Consider the following 22,186-nt stretch of genomic DNA (forward strand, 5'->3'; position numbering starts at 1 on the left):
CCATTGCTGTCTTGTCGATTCTGACTCATAGCAACCCTATAGGACAGAGTAGAACTGCTCAGTAGGGTTTCCAAGGAGCAGCTGGTGGATTCGAACTGCCGACCTTTTGGTTAGCAGCTGAGCTCTTAACCACCGCACCACCAGGGCTTCATTGTGATTCAAATATAGACATAATCATTGGGACTCTCCAAATTAAAAGCTTTGAACTATAATTATGCTTAATAAAAATAGATTCTTCCGGATAGAGTTGCCTTTTTAGATGAGCATGCCAAAGTTAACATGCACTTTTCTTTAAAAATAACTCAGCATTTTAATATTGAGTGGAGTAAATATCTTGATGTTAAATTGATTCTGAGTGATAGAGTTTGAAATACATGCTTTTTACAGACTCTAAAACGGTTCGATGTTATAACTTTGGGGTAGTTACTGATCCATTCCCATAGATCAAATACTAATTTTAGAATTTCCTACATGGTATTATTTTGTTCTATGATCTAAAACACTTGATGTCCTTATTTTATAAACTTTTTATAAGTAAATAACTGGCATAAGGAACTGAAGATTAAATGAAATAAAAAATATCTTTCATTTCAGAACCTTTGAATTGGTTCTGAAGTCTCTGAAGTCATAGTATCTTTTTTTTTGTTTTTACTGTTTCTTTGTCATGTCATGCCATGCTAATTAGGTGCTGTTTACATTTCCCTCTTTCTCCCTCTGTCAACTTTCCCTCTTTCAAAAGTAATTTAGAATCTGGGAAATAATTTCAGTGTACTAAGACATTAATGTATTTTAGAAGCAAGCTGAAGTCGCCACAAGTTAAAAACCTGCAACTTTCTCCATTTGATTATTTTGACAATCTGGATGAGAATTTGCAAAAAGCCCTTGGCTGACACCAGGGATGAATTAGATAAATCAGTCTTGAGATATCATCTCTCTGTAGCTACCTCTCTGTAAAGTAAACAAACACAGGTACTGGGAACATCAAATCAAAAGGGATTTATTTTTCTAATTGCTATCCTTGAAAGAGGATTAGCTTCACTGGTTTTTTTTTTTTTGAACCGTGTCATATGCTCCAAGTAAAAGCTTTTCTTTAGCAATATTAACATTGTTTACCATAAATTTTAATAGAAACAGAACAAAAGAAAGCAGGATGTTGTGGTGGAAAGAGCATAGGCTTTGTTTTCAAACAAATTTTTGATAAAATTCTAACTCAGATCCTAAGACCTTGTGGAAGTCACAAATCTGAGCCTCTGTTTTCCACGCCTCTAAAAAGGGTCTACTTAGAATGCCTCTGCAAAATCGTGTTAGCGTTGGATAATATGCAGAGTAGCTAACATATACCAAAAACTAAACCAGTTGCTGTCAACTCCCACTCACTACGACTGCATGTGTCGGAATAGAATGTGCTCCACAGGGTTTTCAGTGGCTGATTTTTCACAAGTAGATCAGCAGGCCTTTCTTCCCAGGCACCTCTGGGTGGATTCGAACCATCAGGCCTTTCGGTTAGTAGCCGAGTGCTTACTGGTTTGCACCATTCGGCATTTCATGGGCCCTCCACATGGCTACTATTTTTACTTTAATTGCTTACGAATCTCTGCAGAGACCAAGATATTTCTGTGAACTCTTGTGCTCCATTCCCTGAGAGGCTCTGAGATAGTCATCAGTAATCTGGAGAGCCTCATACATCGTATCCAAATATTGTCATATTCAAGTATCTGTAGAGTCGGTACACTCATTAAAAGTTTACAAAATAATCGCCAAGTGCTAAACTTCTTTACGATACTATTTATCCAGAAACTTTCTGGCACCATTTACCATTTTGCTTGTTGGATATTTTCTTTGCTAAGCTTTTTTTTAAACTTTAGCCACCATTTATGAGTCATATGATTTGTAAGTCTCTAGATTCCCCATCAGTCAGTTTGCCAGCAGGCATTAATGAAAGCCGTATTGTTGTTTGTCTTCTTGCATGTGCTGATGAGGGCACACACATAATGTGTTTGAAGAAAACTCTCAGCAGGGGGTCAAGGACACTTTGACTTGTTTTTCCTCACAGTGACACCACTTTCTCTGCCTTTCTCCTAGATGAAATTGTCCATCTTTGTGGATATCCTGACCCCACTCTCATAATCAAAGTGATTCCTCCTTTCTAGGTGTATAATTCAAATGCAAGTCAATAGGAAAATTCCATTTGGTGATGGAAAGGCATAGTAACTTTTAGTGTCTTGGTGTACGAAGGTTCCTTTTCCACAACAGTTACTCTTGTTAAAGATGAGTGTGCATGCCTTGTGTTTTCCATGCCCAGTTTTTTCTGTGAAGCCTTGGGAACCATTAAAGCGTCCTTTGCTCGGTGCCCCCGGAACTTAGAGAGACAGTACACCCTTCCTGGAGCACAGGCTTAAGCAGGAGCTGCTGGTGCTGGGAGAATCTAGCTAAGTGAGAGCCTTTTTCGGCAAAGGATTGTGCTAAGTCCCATGAAGTTAAGCTGAAAACACATAATCATTTCCTTCTGACCTCTAGATTGAGGTGGGCATGACCTTCATTTCCTTGGAGATCCCCAAATGAAGAATCTCCATGACTTCTGGTTTTGGACGATTCTGTTCTTAACCTTGCCTCACTTAACTGTTTTGCTCATTTCAACAATAACGTAGGGCCTGCCTACTAAGAGCCAGGAACCAGCCAGGAACCATGCTTCACATACTCATAGCTCACTCAATCTTAATGCGTTTCTTGGCAGGAAAGTACTGTTATTCCCATTTTATGCAGGAAAAAAAAAAATCAGAAAGGTTCCTTGGCAGCTAGAAAATAGAGTGCCATGACATGAACCTGGGTTCGTCAGCCTTGACGTGCTGTGGAAGATAACAACACTGTTTAAAGCTCAGAGACTCATGGTCAAGTATGAGAGAGAGAAATGTCTAACAGTTTCCTTGATGCTTAATCTACTCCTAACTTGTTTTCTTGTTTTTCACTTTATAGACGTGCCTCATACGTCCCCCTGAGTCATGAGTTCCTGGTGTTATTTACCTTATGAACTGCTTTCTTGCCTCAGACAGGCTCTTACAGCTGTTCGTTCATTCATCCATGCATTCTCCAGCACACATTTATTGAATGATTACTGTATGCTTGGTGACTTTGAGCAAGTCACTTAACTCCTCCGTATCTCAGTTTTCATATCTATCAAATGGAATTATAATCTCTAAGCTGAGGGTTTGGGGATTCAATGAAGCTTGGGTTTGTGGAAGCATCTCACACAGTGCTGGGCACATAGTAGGTGCTAGATACATTTCCATTCGCTCGTAGCTTAATAACATTTTAAACCCTGAAAGTCAGGAATTGTCTGATCAGGAAGCTTTTGCTGTGATTTCAGTTAATTTCTTTCTGTTCTGCCCTCAGAAAACCAGCTAGTCACTTTGTCCTTTTGTAAATTCAAGTGGTAAATGTTTCCATTCCTTTGGAATTAAGCCAACAAATGGAGTCAAGATATTCAGTGTATTCCATGATTTTAAGTTAAAGATACCCCAGTATTTCCTCATTAAAAGTGATAAAATAATTTTGCTTTCCAGATATATTTGTACTTCCAGATTGGGGCTGAAATGTGAAAACAATTATGTGCTGATTTATACAAGAAGGAATCTGCAAATCACAGTGGGGTTGTAATGTCCATAAAGATGAACAGACTACTCCTGGGGAATTTATAAACCTTGAAAAAGGCTGAGAGACACTAGTTGCTTGGAGTAAAAATACTGCAATCAGTCATATATCCCCCTTACTTCCCACCCCCACAGGGTGGTAAATTTAGTGTTTCAACATCAAAGTCAAATGTTTAGCAGTTTGCGTAACAGATTGTCGTACTATTTCCTATTTGGCCAAGATGTGTTCCTTAGCGGCTTGAGATATGTATCTGAGAACCAGCCTTTTTGATGCCATCCTGTGCCATGTATGGGACTGATTGTAATTTCCATGGGTCTTGACACCAGCAATGTTCATGCATCATGACTCATCCCTGGTAGAGCTGGCTCTACAACCCTGGTTTCTCAGTTCTACCATAACACCTTCCCACTTCACCACACAGCATCTTGAGATCAAAGACAAACATTGCAACGTATGAGATAACACTCTACCCACTCTGAAAGATAGCTAGAATCTTTCTCCCTTTCTTATAAGAAGAAAAATTAAATTAAAAAAAAAAAAACAAGTTTACTTGATGTGTTCAGGGAGTAGTTACTGAGTACCTATTCTTTGCAAGGAAAATCAGGATTGATTTGTAGGGCTATAAATGGCCAAACATTTCAAATCTGGACTTTAAGTTTATGGGTATCCATTCAGAGTCACCAAAGAAGATCAGAAATGCTTGCGTCTGTAAACCCATTGCCATCTAGTCAATTCCGACTAATTGCCACCCTGTAGGACAAAGTAGAACTGCCCCATAGGGTTTCCAAGGCTATAATCTTCACGGAAACCAACTGCTGCAGTGGAGTGGCTGGTGGGTTCGAATAGTTGACCTTTTAGTTAGCAACCGAGTGCTTAACCACTGCACTGCCAGGGCTCCTTAATGCTTGGCTAGGGGGTGCCATAATGACATCAGCTGTTTTATTGGATTCAGTTAGTTGTTTTAAATACCCTGAAATAGCATATATTCGTAGACTACAAAGGTGTGTTTCTTCCGGCAGTCTCCTGCTTCTAACACTTCAAATCAAATGATTTTAGAGGAAGTGGACTTAATGGCCTGTCTTCAGTCTTTCTACTAGGGGCAAAACACTACAAAAGAGAGGGATACAAAGGTGATTCACTTCCTGCTTCCAAGGACCTTACAGTTTAGTACAAGAGAAGCACCTAAATAAAGCAACCGATAAAGAAAATTCTATGAAGCCAGTCCTATAACAGAAAGCAGAGAAAGTGTAGTGAGTACGTAGTGAAGGGGTGAAGGGAGATGAAGGGTGAATGTGCGTTTTGACTTAGGCTATAAAAGATTAAAAAGGTGTAGCAGACAGATTGTAGAGAAGGTAAAATAAAATGACAAAAGCATGGTGTTACAAAAGAGCACAGCCCGACTTCAAGTGCTCAGCTTCTCATGCCCCCACCATGTGCTCAATATGTGCTACTGCTCCTGCCAGCTAAACGGTTTATAAAGGATTTCACCATTATAAAGGCTAGGCTAGGTTGTTATACTGGATTACTGGCTAGCTCTAATAATGTGCAGAATTTTAATTGGCTACTCCAGCAGACTCAGGAAGATGAAGAGAACAAAGCCTGGTGACACATGCAACAGAATAAAGATTGATGAAAGAACAGCACAGTGAAAGCTGTCTGTTCACTGGACAGAGACTGACCCAAGGAAGCCACCTTCCTGTTGAACAAAACAAGCAGTGAATTAAACATGCATGAGAAGAACAAAATTTCCACTTGAAGGGTTTTTTTGTTTCACAATGAATTTTTGCAGTCACAAAAATGGAAATTATCAAGTTAGAAAAGATTTCAAGAATCTTTTCTTAAGCTGTTTACCACCCATGCCTTGCTTGCCAAACCCAAAAACCCACTGCTGATGAGTTCATTCCAACTCATAGCAACCCCACAGAGTTTCCAAGGCTGTAAACTCTACGGAAGCAGACTCCCACATCTTTCTTCCGTGGAGCTGCTAATGGTTTCGAACCACTGACCTTTTGGTTAGCAGTTGAATGCTTTAACCACTGCACCAGCAGGGCTCCTTTGCTTGCCAAGTATATGAAATGTAACATTGGCTTTGTCTGTCGTAGAGAAAGAAGCTCTAGGATTCTGGCATTTGTTCCCACTAAGACCAGTCATTGTTACCAGCGCTTCTAGCTCTTTGCGTGGGCCTCTGATTGGTTTTCAGGACACAGACTGCGGGTAGGTGAGGACAAGAAGAGGTTCAAGCAGAAACGAGGGCAACGTGAAGAGCTTGCCTTGGCAAAAATCCCCTCTGTCCAGGTAGAAAAGAATGAAACTCTTTATATTGCGCAATATCAAAGAGAAAAGTGGGTTCTGTGCAGTTGACTGGTTTAGTAGCGTGAACATGGTGAATGTGTGTGCACAGACTCAAGGTTGGGTAAATGTCATGGGCGACATCTTGAAAATGATAGCTCAGGGTCTATCAATGCACCGAGGTAGTCAGGCCATTTGGGTTGCGAGTGGTCCTCCGGTGGGAAGGCTGTAACATGGCTGGGAAGCTGCTCTTCGCCTATCCTTTAGGTCTTCAGACTGAGGCTCCTAAGGACAAAAAGAGACACTAAAAAGCCTGGATTCAAAACTTGGCTATGCCACTCACCGGGTGTGTGTCTGTGGACAAGATTTTTTGTTAATGTTTCAAAGTCTCAGTATCCTCATCTATGAAAAAACCAAACCCATTGCTGTCGAGTCAATTCTGACTCATAGTGACCCTATAGGACAGAGTAGAACTGCCCCCATAGAGTTTCCAAGCAGCGCCTGGTGGATTCAAACTGCTGACCTTTTGGTTAACAGCCGTAGCACTTAACCACTACACCACCAGGGTTCCCACTCTATAGAAGGAAGGATAATAAAGGTATGTAAAACCTGTTGCCCTTGAGTCAATTCCAGCTTATAATGACCCTATAGGACAGAGTAGAACTGCCCCATAAAGTTCCCAAGGAGCACCTGGTGGATTCAAACTACTGACCTTTTGGTTAGCAGCTGTAGCTCTTAACCACTATGCCACCAGGGTTTCCAGAATGGTATGTAGTTCATAGCATTTATGAAGTGTTAATCCAATCACATATATGAAGAACTTTCTCACTACCTGGCACATAGTAATACAGATGGCCAGGATCAAAAAGACCAGGCTGACCCTCCTTCCTCACACACCTAAGCTGAACAAGGTCCCTAGGTGGCACAGTTTGCACTCAACTGCTAACCTAAAGTTTGGTGATTCCAACCCACCCAGTGGTACTGTGGAAGAAAGGCCTGGCGATCTATTTCTGTTAAAGACTACAGCCAAGAAAGCCCAGTGGAGCAGTTCTATTCTTGTAACAACACAGGGTGCCATGAGTCAGGATTGACTCAAGAGCAATGGGTTTGGATTTTGGGTTTTTTGCACTACCAGTATATTGTTGCTTTACATGTTCCCATCCCAGTGCTCAGATCTCAGAATTCTTATCACAGCATGAGGGACATCTGGGACTGCACTGTGCTGTGAGGCTGGGGCTATGGAAGGAAGGGACTCCCTGCACTGTGCAGTGCTTGACACTGGCTTAATGTCCAGAGGAAGCCGTTTGGGGCAGCGGTCCTTCTCAGCCTTTCCAGCAGGTTTGCAGCTCGCAGCCCAAAAAGCTTAACTGATGTTGAAGATCCATGAAAAAGGCAAGATTCAAATTCAGAAGGACAGCAAAAGAGGGATGATGACATTAGGTACACCTACCTGGGTGAAATAAGGGCAATTAGGTGAGATTAATGGGCCTTGGAAACCCTGGTAGGGTAGTGGTTAACTGCTACAGCTGCTAACGAAGAGGTCAGTAGTTCGAATACGCCAGGTGCTCCTTGGAAACTCTATGGGGCAGTTCTACTCTGTCCTATAGGGTCGCTATGAGTCGGAATCAACTTGACGGCAGTGGGTTTGGTTTTTTTTTTTTTTTTTTTTTTGGTTTAATGGGCCTTAGAGTTAAATTGGGGGCATCCTTGCAGCTCTGTAATGTTCAGCTATAGAGACTGAAGCAGGAATGGAAAAGGGCAGCCCCTCTTCCTGGATTTGCACGGCTTGGCCTGCCTCCCTCCCAGAAGGCTGTCTACCAGTCCCCCTTCCAGGCCCGAGCACCAGAAGCTTTAATTGCTGCACAGGCTCACGCGTGGCTCCCTGCGCTGCCAAGCTGCCTAATCAGTCTTCTTTGACTAGAATATCCCCTGCAGAGAGTCTGCAATCATACTTTGAAGTTATTTGCATCCAGTCAGGAGAACCTTTTAGTTCTAGTTCTAAATTGAGTGCCTCGGTGGTTTCATTCCCCTGATAAGTAGGGCAGCTGGATTTTACAGCAGTCATACTGGGCCACAGTTTTTAGTCACATCAGTGAATTGATGCATAAAACTGGCAGAGGGTAAATTTCTTCATAACTGGTAAGAAACAGAAGTCACCAGCGCTAGTCACTGAAACAGTTATATAATATAAGAGATTTCATTTCAAGTGGAGTAAGGCATATATGCTTTATCTTTGTTGAGGGTACTTCGGGGTTTAGCTGAATTTCATAAAGTAGGTATGCTGTCATGTAGCTCAGATATATCCTGGAGATAAGAATGTGGCCATTCGCCATGCCTCCCCTAGTATAACACTCTGCAGGGAACCTGATTGAGCACCCGGGAGGTTGGTCCTCTTCCTTCAGCTACAGAGTTACCCATCACCCCCCTTCTTCTGGTCGATGTGGTAAAGGCTATGGAGCAAAAGGGGGAAGGGTTTCAATTCCAGTTTGACCACTTAGTATTCATCTTGGGTAAACAGTACCCACCTCAAAAGGGTGGTCCTTGTTGTTGTTAGGTGGCATCCAGTTGATTTCAACTCACAGTGACACTGCCTACTCCTGTACCATCCTCACAATCGTTGTTATGCTTGAGCCCATTGTTGCAGCCACTGTGTCAATCCATCTCTTTGAGGGCCTTCCTCTTTTTCACTGATCCTCTATCAAAAAGCATGGGGAATAAATAATGTAGCAATATGTGTAAGGCGCATAGGAGAGAACTGAACTAAAGTGAAGACTCAATACTGTTACTTCCTTTCTGCCTTCCCACACGTCACAACCCTTTCCTGCTAATAACACCTCTTTATTCCTCGGTGTGAGACAAATACATCCCCATTATCACAGGCAGCAGATTTGGCTGTCTGCATCAGCCCTGACCACAGCCCAGCAATGCACAGGCCAGCATCAGTATTTATCTCAAGGTGACACTTGTAATGGATGATTGCTGCGGTTCTTAATCCATTTATGTAATCTGTCGTGCTTTGCTTGCAGTTATTTTCAGGGCTTTAACAGCAATAAAATGGTTCCTTTCCCAAGACAGAGTTCATTCAATTTAAATCTGGATTGATTGCAGCTAAACTTATGAAATGTCTTTACAAAGGAAGGGGGAAAATACAGCAATAAGTTATGCACAGTGATTATTTAGCATTTATTCAGCCCCCACCATGGTCCAGGCTCAGCATATAGCAGTTAGGGATAAAACCTTGTCCTGGAGAATCAAAGTATCATTGCACTTACGCAAGGACAGTCACCCACGTATATAGTCGGGCGGGGCATCAGTCCGGTTGCCATTTAGTTCCTTATTCAAGAGGTAATCCAGCCATATGACCTTTTTTTTTTTTTTTTTTCTTGCCATCAATGAAATTCGCTGACTTCCTGGGTCAAGTGGAATCCGTGCCCAGACTTGTGGCCTCTTTTTTCTTTGTTGTCCTCAGATGCATTCTACTGACAGAGTTCTTGGCCTTTGACCTCTATCCCTACAGACCATTCCTTACTGCTCCTCAAGAAGTTTTGTCTTAATACTAAGACACTTATTGGGGTAGAATCTCCCTATGGTGACCTAGTTAATGCATAAGGGAGGTGCACGTAGAAAGAGTGGTTGGAGCTTGTGCAGCTAAAATGATTTTCTCCTAACTGCACTCTTGTGAGAAGATATTCATGTGTGCGCTCACCGGCTATGGGATTTGGATGCCAAATGGTTGGATGATTAGATGGATTTTTAAGAACATTAATTAAAATATAATTTATATAAAACAGTCATACAAATTTTATTCAAGTAAGTACTTATGACCTAGAATTGAGCATTTAGAGTGATGTTCTTATTTCATAGAAGTCCCACTAACCATACCCCTTTGACAATTATTTACATAGAGTAGGAGCCCTGGTGGCACAGTGGTTAAGCTTTCACCTGCTAACCAAAAGGTCAGCAGTTCAAATCCACCAGCCACTCCTTGGAAACTCTCCATCTTATAGGGTCGCTAATTGACTCGACGGCAGTGGGTTTGGTGTTTTTTCTTCTTCTTCTTCTTCTTTGGTTTAGTAGCCAAAAAAGAGAAATATCTAGAAGCTTGTTTTGTTTGTTTTTACCTATCTGGCTTTTCAGGGAAAAAAAAATGGGGAAATAATTAAAATGAATCAAGATGAATAATAATAACCAGCATCAACCGAGTGCCAAATACACTGCAGTCAATCCTTCAAGCATTGCTATGAAATGGGTAAAGTTACATTATTTATAATTTATAGATGAAAAAGCAGAGGCTGAGAGCAGCTAAGTAACTCTCCAACTAAAAAGAGGCACAGCCATGATGTGAAGGCAACTATAGCTTTACTGCGGAGCCCAGCACTTAACCGCCATGCTTTACTGCCATCTAGGACCCCACGCAAAAATATGTAGCACGTTCACAACAATGACAAAATGCCATTTTCTGTAATGTGTTGGTTGACCTTTGAGTTAAAATAAAGCTCGAACTTCTTTCTTCCCCTCATTTACTGAAAAATTCCATTGCCAGGTAAATAGATTGGTTATCCCTGATGTGGCCCCAACATAATTCAAATTATATTATAAAAATAGCTTAAAATCAAGGATTTATTTAGCAAAAAAAAAGCCAGAAAAGATTAAAAAGCAATCACGCTAAATTGGAAACGCTGGTGGTGTAGTGGTTAAGAGCCATGGCTGCTAACCAAAAGATCAGTAGTTCGAATCCACCAAGGCGCTCCTTGGAAATCCTGTGGGGCAATTCTACTCTGTCCTGTACGGTCACTATGAATCAGATTCGACTCAACAACAACGGGTTTTTACTCCTTTTCTTTCCTCATAACATTTTTTTTCTTACATTTGAAAAAAGTTTCAAGGAAATTTGAGCCAAGATACAGATTTTAGCCAAGAATCTTTTTTTTTTTTTTTAGTGGACAAAAGAGAAACTAGATTTTCCACTTTAGGTGTCTGGGGTGGTGATTGAGATCTCAAGGACAGATTTAATCTACGGATTAAGGTTGTCCTCACAGAATCTTCCCACCCCTTTCCAAAACACACATGTCTTCACAGTGCGTGTGTTTGCTTACAGTTGACCTGGACAGGCTCAATGATGATGTCAAGCGGTACAGTTGCACTCCCAGGAATTATTCGGTCAATTTAAGAGAGGAGCTGAAGGTGACCAACGTGGTCTTCTTTCCACGTTGCCTCCTCGTGCAGCGCTGTGGAGGAAATTGTGGCTGCGGAACTGTCAACTGGAAGTCCTGCACGTGCAATTCGGGAAAAACTGTGAAAAAGTATCATGAGGTATGTCATTGTGAAATGTCTTTATTACCATGCTGCATTAAGCCCCCTTTGGCTACATCGGTCCTGTAATCTGTAAGGGTACAGGGCCATCGCATGTGGTGGTTCAGGCTGTTCGCTGCACAAGGTCTCCTAGCCACAGGGATGATCGGGAGCTGAATTTCTGCCTGTGCTAGCCTCCTGGAATCTACTGCCTTAAATTCACCCTGCAAAAGAGGCTCCCTTTTCTAATTGTCATAATGTGGGCCAACAACAGCCTGGCTAGAATATATAGTCAAATGTATGATATAGTAATTTCTGAGCCTATTTGGCATCCTTCTAAAAATATGATGTTATTCATTTACAGGATATGACAACAAAATTTAGGTTGCCTTAAGAAAATGCTAAGAGTCAAACTTTAATTAAATTCCGGCATTAAAAAATTCAGCACATATAGCAAAATATAAATTTAGCACAGATAGCAAAATATAAATTGTCAGAAAATATATACTGTCAGAGAATTTTTCCTCTAGAAATGCCCATTTTTCCTGCATACCACTGAATGCTATCTGGGGAATCGGCTCTTGAATTATATAAAAATAAACAAAAGGAAATATAAAGATAGAAGAGCAACAAAAATGTACAGAGATCAGTAACCTTTAATAAGGGGGGATTATAGGCGAGATAAGCACTGTGCTTACCTTGTTTACCTTATCACCCGTAGTGAGCACGTCATGTTTTTTCAACACATCAAAGATTTTGCTTTTAGGTATGGCAGGTATCTGTCTGTCTCCCAACCCAACAACACTTTCCTACAGAATCAAACCCTCTTCAAATTTACAGTCCTTGATAAGCTAAAAAGAAAACCAAACCCGTTGCAGTCAAGTCGATGCCAACTCATAGCGACCCTACAGGACAGAATAGAACTGCCCCATATGGTTTCCAAGCAGCGCCTGATGGAATCGAACTGCTGACCTTTTGGTTAGCAGCCAATAGCTCTTAACCACTACACCACCAGGGTTTCCATAGCCCTTGATAGGGACGGATTACCCAGTGAGCAAGGTTTGTTTGGTTTAAGATAAGCACAGCTTACTTGTGCTTACTTCCTAATATGTACTCAACAATTTCCCATGTTTTGCAGTGAAAAACATGTGAAATTGTTCACTGGAGATTAGGAAGCAAGCACAAGTAAGCCTGTGTTTATCTTGCTTATTGGGTAGTCGGCCCCTGCCTTTAATAATCATAGCGACTCTGTAGCACAGAGTAGAGCTGCCCCATAGGGCCTCCAAGACTATAATCTTTTCGGAAGAAGACTGCCACTTCTTTCCCCCGTGGAGCAGCTGGTGGGTTCAAACCTCCAACCTTTTGGTTAGCAGCTGAGTACTCAACCACTGCAATACCAGGGCTCCCGGCTCTCGGACTTGGCTCTTTCCTTTTTAAATATCTAGTGCTTTATTGGAAACTCTAGTGGTGCAGTAGTTAAGTGCTATGGCTGCCAACCAAAAGGTCGGCAGTTCGAATCCGCCAGGCGCTCCTTAGAAACTCTATGGGGCAGTTCTATTCTATCCTATCCTATAGGGTCGCTATGAGTCGGAATCGACTCGATGGCAGTGGGTTTGGTTTGGTTTTGGTAGTGCTTTATTGAATGTAAATAAAGCATAGACTTAAGAGGACTGAGAAGGCATGGTACTGACAACAGCTGTATTATGACTTTTTGCTTGTGGAAGCATATGCAAGTCACTGAAGTTGAGAGTTTCGGTTTTCACATATGTGAAATGGGACTAAGAAATTTTACATCAAATAACCCCTTACTGGGTTGCTCTGAGGGCCAAGTAAAAGAATGCATAGGAAACGCCTTTTGTAAATTGTGAAATATGTTTAAAAATGTGAACTAAGACAGAAAATAGAAAATAAGCAGGAATTCTTGTTTGAGTTACTTTCTACCAGTATCCACCAAAACAAAGGAAAAGGTTGTTGTTAGTTGATGTCCAGCTGGCTCCCACTCATGGTGATCCCATGCACAATGAGATTGGACCATTGTGATCCACAGGGTTTTCGCTGGCTGATTTTCAGAAGTAGCTGGCCAGATCTTTTTCTCTAGTCTAGAAGTTCCTCTGAAACCTGTCCACCATGGGTGACCCTGCTGGTATTTAACATTCCAGTGACATAGTTCCCAGTATCAAACTGGAAGATGGGTGGTAGAAGGAAGAGATAGTTCTTCCTAAATAAAATCTCCAGCTTTGTAAAAGTAGCTTTTCTTTTTGTCTTCAAAACAATAATAATAATGTTAGGAGGTAACTTCCGGCCTAAATGAAAATAGGTATGGCATTCCTAACTGGTATTTTCAACCTGGGAAATGGAGGAAGTCGTAGGCCACAATGACCATGCTTACCTTAGGATTAGGAAACATGCTGTTTGAGACCTACATAGAACATATTTTTTAGTCATAAGAATCGCTTACTCCACCCCACAGTTTTTAGAGGAAAAAAAATATATGTTCTCATATCCAGAGAATGCCATCGTCCGTGTTCATTGTGTTTTGTTTTTATATGACCTGGAGAACTCTAAATTGGACATTGTTCTTCTAAAAACCTAAAGTTCGTAATGTTTAGACATACCCTAAGGATGAATGCAGAATGCAATAATCAGGTTGCAGTTAAGATGACCCAGGAAGATCTAGGAAATGACAAGATCTCTCCTTAGTGATAAGTAAGGGAGAGTGTGTAAGTTCAGGCCTTTTTTGCATTTGTAGAGTGCTTTATTTCAGCTTGCTTTTTTAACTGCTTATTGTAGAAACTGCAGAGTGAACCACACACCCAGAAGGACTTTTTCCTCCCTGGCAGCTAACGCTGAAGAACTCTCAAGGGTCCAGCTATTCTCCTCTCAGTTCCTTTCTCGTCTCTATACAAAATGGCTGCTACCTATAAATTTCTATTCACAGTTAATATCTAGAATGGAAAGCCCTTGATCTCTTTGTTTTGTCTCAAGTGGGTCTAAACTGTTGGCATCTTTCGAAACTATTCTTTAAAGCATCTCTTTAAAAGAAGGTCATAATATTTTTACTTCTAGGACTCTTTAGAGCTCTATTCAAAGTCATTCTGCCAAGTGCTGGACAAAGGGACACACCAACATCCATCACTCAGTAACCGCATACCTGGAATGAACACTACTGTCGCGTTTCCCCTAGACTCCGACATTACCCTTGACATGTGTCACAGCTATCACTGTGTTGAGTGCCCTATGGAAAATCACAGAAAGCTTGTTCCATTTCCAGAAATGGAGGTTGCTTGAGCCAGGTTCTTTAGGGAAAAAATCCTAGTCCTTTATTCTATATTGGGAAACTCTAGTGGCATAGTGGTTAAGAGCTACTGCTGCTAACCAAAAGGTTCACAGTTTGAATCCACCAGGCACTCCTTGGAAACTCTATGGGGCAGTCTACTCTGTCCTATAGGGTTGCTATGAGTTGGAAATGACTCAATGGCAACGGGTTTGGGTTTTATGGTTTTTTATTCTATTAGTTCTATGTCTGTAGTCTTAAAAAAAAAAAAAAAAAAATTACCTCAGAGAAATGAGGGTCCAGTTTCCCCAGCTCCTGGTCGTAACTGATGAGATGTGAAATGAGTTTCTAGGAGAGATAAGCACCCTTAAGGGAGTAACCAGAACTTATCACACTAATCAGGCCTGTGTGTTTCTCTGCAAATATTTCAATGCTCAACATTTAGGGAGTGAAATTCAGGAAATTACAGATCCCCTGATGAAACTAATATCACTGCTCTTGTCACAGGCCAGGCTACTTCTGCTGTAGGGGTTTGAGCTTTCTTCACTGCACAATAAATTGTTCCCATCTTTATAATTTCCTGTCCTCAGAAGTTTCTAGGCACCATGGTAAAGTTGTTTTTCTTTTCTTTTTTTTTCTTTCCATTTTCCTAACAACCATTCTGTGCCTTCGAAATAAATAGGATATAACAGACATTTTTGGTAGTGGTTTTTAAAAAGAGAAGCTTTCAGGAAAGATACATTCTCTTGTCAGTTGTTAGGTTTCATTAAGTCAGTTTCAACACATAGTGACCCTATGTACAACAGAATGAAACACTGCCCAGTGCTGTGCCATTCTCACATTCATTGCTCTGTTTGAGTCCTTTGTTGCAGCTAGAAGTGAATCCATCTTTTTGAGGATTTTTCTCTTTTTTGCTGACCCTCTGCTTTACCAAGTGTGATGTCCTTCTCCAGGGACTGGTCTCTCATGATAACATGTTCAAAGTATGTGAGACGAAGTCTTGCCATCCACTCTTCTAAGGAGCGTTCTAGCTGTACTGCTTCCAAAACAGATATATTCATTCTCCTGGCAGTCTATGGTGCGTTCAATATTCTTTGCCAATGCCGTAATTCAAAGGCATCAATTCTTCTTTGGTCTTCCTTACTCATTGTCCAGCTTTCACATGCATATGAGGCAACTGAAAATATCATGGCCTAGATCAGGCAAACCTTACTCCCCAAGGTGATGTCTTTGCATTTTAACACTTTGAAGAGGTCTTTTGCAGCAAATTTGCTCAATGCAATTTGTCCTTTGATTTCTTGATTGCTGCTCCCATAGATGTTGTTTGTGCATCCAAGTAAAAGGAAACCATAACAACTTCAGTATTTTCTCCATTTATAATGATGTTGCTTATTGGTCCATTTGTGGGGATTTTTGATTTCTTTATGTTCAGATGTAATCCATACTGAAGGCTATATGTAGTCTTTGATCTTCATCAGTAAGTGCTTCAAATACTCTTCACTTTGAGTAAACAGTGTTGTGTCATCTGCATATGGCAGGTCATTAATGTGTCTTCCTCCAATTCTGATGCCAAGTTCTTTTATAGTCCAATTTCTCAAATTATTTGCTCAGCATACAGATTGAATAAGTATAGTGAAAGGATACAACCCTGATGCACATCTTTCCCTATTTCATTATTGATGACTTTCAATTTTTTAAAATCACACAGTATCCCCTTTTTCTGTTTGAATGACTGCCTCTTCTTCTATGTACAGGTTCTGTATGAGCATAATTAAGTGCTCTGGAATTCACATTTTTTTTTTTGCAATGACATCCATAATTTGTCATGATGCGCACAGTCCAATGCCTTTGCATAGTCAATAAAACACAGGTAAACACCTTTCAGGTATTCTGTGCTTTCAGGCAAGGTCTGTCTGAAGACAGCAATGCTACCCCTCATTCCACATCCACTTCTGAATCTGGCAGTTCTCTGTCGATGTCCTGCCCCAAGTGTTTTTGCATTATCTTCAGCAAAATTTTCCTTGCATGTGATATTAATGACTTTGTTCAATACTTTTCGCATTTGGTTGGGTCACTTTTCTTTGGAATGGGCACAAATATGGTTTTCTTCCGGTCAGTTCACCAGGTAGCTCTTTTCCAGATTTCTTGGCGTAGATGCTTGGCGTATGCTTCCAGTGTCACATCTGTTTGTTGAAACATTTCAGTTGGTACTCCTTCAGCTCCTGGAGCCTTGGTTTTTGCCGCTTCCTTCAGTGCAGCTTGGATTTCTTCCGTCAATACCATTGGTTCTTGAAATGGTTGAACATTGACCAATTCTTTTCGGTACACTGACTCTGTGTATTTCTTCCTTCTTCTTTTGATGCTTCCTGCACCGTTCAATATTTTATCCGTAGCATTCTTCAATATTGCAACTTTAGTCATGAATTTCTCTTCGGTTCTTTTAGCTTGAGAAACGCCAAGCATGTTCTTCTCTTTTGGTTTTCTAACTCCAGGTCATTGCACATTTTATTGTAATAGTTTGCTTGGTTTCTCGAGCCACCCTTTGAAATCTGTTTAGCTCTTTTACTTCGTTATTCCTTCCTTTCACTTTAGCTACTCTATGTTCAAGAACAAGTTTCAGAGTCTCTTCTGACATCCATTTTGGTCTTTTCTTTCTTTCCTGTCTTTTTAATGACCTTTTGCTTTCTTTATGTATGATGTTCTTGATGTCATCCTCTAACTGGTCTGGTCTTCAGTGATTAGTGTTCCATCTGTCAAATCTATTCTTGAGACAGTCTCTAAATTCAGGCAGGATATACTCAAGGTCAGAAACCCTGGTGGAATAGTGGTTAAGTGCTACAGCTGCTAACCAAAATGCTGGAAATTCAAATCCACCAGGTGCTCTTTGGAAACTCTACGGGAAAGTTCTACTCTGTCCTATAGGGTCACTATGAGTCGGAATGGACTCAACAGCAACAGGTTTAACAGGGTTTATACTCAAGGTCATACTTTGCCTCTCATGGATTTGTTTTAATTTCTTCAGCTTCAACTTGAACTTGCATATGAGCAATTGACGGTCTGTTCAGCAGTCAGCCCCTGGCCTTGTTCTGGCTTATGATATTTAGCTTCTTCATCAATCTTTCCACAGATGTAATTGATTTGATTCCTTTGTATTCCATCCGGTGAGGTCCAAGTGTATAGTTGCAGTTTCTGTTGTTCGAAAAGGGTATTTGCAATGAAGAAATCACTGGTCTTGCAAAATTTTGTCATACAATCTCCAGCATCGTTTCTGTCACCAAGGCCATATTTTCCAATTACTATTCCTTCTTTGTTTCCAACTTTAACATTCCAATCACCAGTAGTTATCAATGAGTCTTGATTGCATGTATGATCAATTTCAGATTTTAGTAGTTAGTAAAAACCTTCAATTTCTTCACTTTGGCCTTAATGTTTGGTGCATAAATTTGAATAATAGTTATAATATCAACTGGACTTTCTATTTATCAACTGGACTTTCTTGTAGGAGTATAAATATTATCCTATTACTGACAGTGTTGTACTTCTTGTACAGGATAGATTTCAAGATAGACCTTGAAATATTCTTTTTAACAATGAATGAGACACCATTGCTCTTCAATCTGTCATTCCCAGCATAGTAGACCATATGATTGTCTGATTCAAAATGGCCAATACCAGTCCATTTCAGTTCACTAATGCCTAGAATATCTATCTTTATGCATTGTTACTGATGACTTCCAATTTTCCTAGATTCATGCTTTGTATAGTCCACATTCTGATTGTTAATGGACGTTTGCAGCTGTTTCTTCTCATTTTGAGTAGTGCCACATCAGCAAATGATGGTCCTGAGAGCTTTGTCCATCCACATTATTAAGGTCGACTCTACTTTGATGAGGCAGCTCTTCCCCAGTCAAGAACGTTCCAACCTGAGGGGCTCATCTTCTGGCACTATATCAGACAACGTTCTGCTGCTATTCATAAGGTTTACGCTGGCCACTGTTTTTTAGAAAAAGTAGATTGCCTGGCACTTCTTCCTAGCCTGTCTCAGTCTGGAAGCTCTGCTGGAACCTGTCCACTATGGGTGACCCTGCTGATATTTGAAATGTTGGTGGCATAGTTGCTCGCATCACAGCAACACACAATCTACCACAGTATGACAACCTGACAGATGAGTGGTGGTCTTGACAATTTGAGTATACTGTTATTTCAGTGGATCCCTGGTGGTGCAGTGGTTAAGATCTATGACTGCTAACCAAAAGGTCAGCAGTTTGAATCCACCATCTGCTTCTTGGAAGCCCTATGGGGCAGTCTTAGTACTACAGAGTCACTGTGAGTTGGTTTTCTTCTTCCCTTGATAATGCATAATGAAGGAATAGAATATTTCCTAGAATTGTAGGAACTTTTTAAATTAATATATACTGTTTTTCATCATTTGACCTCCTGGTTATGTCCATTTGGTCAACAACCAGAAACATAAGAAGCAGCTGAAAGGAAAGATAGAAGTTAATTTTCTCTGTCCCTCCTCTCATGCGCAGTGATTGTGCCAGGATGCTGAACAGCTACCAGCATTATCCACTTGAACTTTGTGCAGTGATGAGCAGTTTCATAGCTCTACTGTCCAGTATGGTAGCCACTAAACACATTGAGTACTTGAAACGTGAGTAGTCCAAATGAGGACCTGAATATTTTATTTCATTTTGTTATTAATTTAAATGGAAATGGCCACACATGGCTAGTGACTACGATTCTGGACAGCAGGTTTAGACCCATCTTTGTTTCTGGCACATTTGTAGCATCTAGAATCATTCCTGTCTCCAGCAAAAATGAAAAACCAAAGGGCCCAGAACTGATTTTGGAGGAACGTTTCTATTTTAAGAGAATTTTACATGAAAAAAAAAAATTGTGTTCTATAGCCTAAGAGTTTGGAGATAAAAGAAGTAAGAAAATATGAGCTTTGACTTCAGATAAAATAATAATACTTTCCATTTTTACATGTTTTAAGTGGCTGCCATTGAAACAAATCTAGCTAAAACTGCAAATTGAGAGAAAGGAAACAGAAAAACAATAATTTTCAAGGAGATTCTTCTTTTTGGCAAAATTCAGTGAGTTTTTAAGTCATGATTATAATTAACCATAAAAAAGTCAATAATTTTTTTTTTTTTTTTTTTTCCTGTTCTTTTTCTGGGAACAGCATTTGTATGGTTTGGAGAGAAACTCCCTGTTTCTTTCCCTTCCTCCCTCTTTGAGTGACACTATGAGTCAACTCTCTTTCAGGCCTATCCTATGTTTTCCCATTTAGAGAGAAGGCGGTAGAGTGGGAAAATCACATGACTGGAAGAAAGCAGGTGTGGGTTCTGGTTCTAGCTCCTGCCACCTGGGGAAGCAACCACAGACAGACCCACCACTTAAACCCTCCTCGGGCTTCAAGTTTCCTTATTTAATTCCCATAATAGCCTACAATTTTGAGTTTCAAGGCAGACCTGAAATTACATGATATCCTTAAACTGTTACACCCTATCCTTGCCCACAAAACCTTATCTTAATGAAATTGTATAAAGATTAAAAACAGATTGGTGGGTGCGGCACTAGGTAAATGCAAAAGAATAAAAATATGATTTGGAATTAGTGTGTTTATAGACTGCTTGTAAAATAGTTAATCCACCCATCTTTATAATGGGATAGTAACACCTGTGGTTCTTACCTCATGGGAATACTGGATGAACGACAGGATCTCAAGACTGGAAAGTACAAGACAGATATGGACAAAAATAGTTTAGAGCGTGGTCTGGCTTTCTCATTTCTGACTTTCTTACAGCCTTGATGATATGATACACTTGTCCAGTCAATGGGCTCTTTATTTAAGTACTGTAAAATGTGCACATCCTTTCTCTTTTAGGTCTAGCTGCACATCAGGCCGTCCTGCTGAGGCTTAGCAAACCTGCTTTGGGCATGGTGCTCCTGAGGCAGGGAAACACCGTCTGCATCATTAACGATAACCAACCAACCAGTTGCTACCAAGTCAATTTCAACTCATGGTGACCCCGTGTATGTCAGAGTAGTACGGTGCTCCACAGGGTTTTCAATGGCTGATTTTTTTGGAAGTAGATTGCCAGGCCTTTCTTCCAAGGTGCCTCTGGGTGGACTCAAATCACAACCTTTCAGTTAGCAGCTAGGTGCTTAACCATCTTGGCCACCCAGGACTCTTGCATCATGAATGATACCCAATGCTAATGCTGTGTTCGGAAATTTTTGTTGTTGTTGTGCTTTAAGTGAAAGTTTACAGTTCTAGTTAGTTTCTCATACAAAAATTTATACACACATTGTTATGTAACCCTAGTTGCTCTCCCTATGACAGCACACTCCGCCTTTTCACCCCAGATTTCCTGTGTGCATTCAAACAGCTCTTGTCCCTTTCTGCCACCTTATCCCACCTCCGAACAGGAGCTGCCTATTTAGTCTCATGTGTCTACTTGAGCTAAGAGGCACACTATTCGCGAGGATCATTTCATGTCTTATGGTCTGGTCTAATCTTTGTCTGAGAGTTGGCTTTGGGGATGGTTTTGGTTTTGGGCTAACAGAGAGTGCTGGTGCCATATCTGCCAGGGTCCCTCCAGTCTCAGCCAGACCATTAAGTCTGGTCTTTTTACTAGAATTTGAGGTCTGCACCCCACTTTTCTCCTGCTCCATCAGGGACCTGCTGTTGTATTCCTTGTCAGGGCCATCATTGGTGGTAGTTTGGCACCATCCAGTTCTTCTGATCTCAGGCTGATGGAATCTCTGGTTTATATGGCCCTTTTTGTCTCTTGGGCTGATATTTTCTTTGTGTCTTTGGTATTCATTTTCCTTTGCTCCAAGTGGGTTGGAACCAATCGATGCATCTTAGATGGCCACTTGCTATCTTTTAAGATCCCAGATACCACTCACCAAAGTAGGATGCAGAACACTTTCTTAATAAACTTTGTTATGCCAATTGACCTAGATGTCCCCTGTGTTCAAAAATTTGATGCCCAGCTAGGTTTCCATTATATGTTTTCTACAGTGGTTAGGCTGAACATATATTCATTGATCCTCCAAAGTGCTATCAAAATTATTTCAACTATTTAGTTCTTTACAAGCAGAACTGCAGCTAAAGATACCCCATAGTAACCCCAGAGTGCTCACAGAAAACTTTAACTAGAAATAAATATCCATAGATGTCAAGACTGTATTTTCAAAGTTCATGAGAGTTTTATAAATACCCAGTATAACCTCAGGCTTTTCTTATCTTCAAAGTTAGTGTCTCAGCATAACACTTCTGAACTGTTTGTCATTCGTGCCTTTCTTGTTGAGCACTGTGTCTTATGACTTGATTTCAATCCTTCCGTTAAAACCCTCAGCCTTTGCTACAACATTGCCTCAAGGTTGAGTGATTCACCGTGTGGAAAATAATGTTATCCCTTCTCAAAAACATTTTAGCTTGTAGTCATAGATTTCAGATTCATTCACTACCATCCCTTAAAAATCTTAATTGTATGTACATTTTTCATAAAGTCTACAAGCATGAGAAAGTAAGAAGTCAAAATGGAAGCAAAAATAGAAAACTTTTTTTTTTTTTTTAAGATAAGAAACTGTGTACTTTGCATACTGCCTGCTTGGGTAGAATATTGGGTTGGGTAGAATAGTAAATAAACTCTTAATGATTCAGGT

General features: G+C 40.5%; 1 protein-coding gene across 3 annotated transcripts in view; it reads left to right on the forward strand.

The window, feature by feature from the left end:
- PDGFD (platelet derived growth factor D) overlaps positions 1 to 22,186 on the forward strand; it is a 272,892-nt gene that overhangs the window by 243,573 nt on the left and 7,133 nt on the right. For all 3 annotated transcript variants that reach the window (XM_049889454.1, XM_049889455.1, XM_049889453.1), the window contains exon 6: positions 11,036 to 11,250. In XM_049889454.1, the coding sequence (XP_049745411.1) occupies positions 11,036 to 11,250 (215 nt within the window). The remainder of the gene's footprint in view (positions 1 to 11,035; positions 11,251 to 22,186) is intronic.

The sequence above is a fragment of the Elephas maximus genome, chromosome 7 (assembly GCF_024166365.1).
Source record: "Elephas maximus indicus isolate mEleMax1 chromosome 7, mEleMax1 primary haplotype, whole genome shotgun sequence".
Lineage (NCBI taxonomy): Eukaryota > Metazoa > Chordata > Mammalia > Proboscidea > Elephantidae > Elephas > Elephas maximus.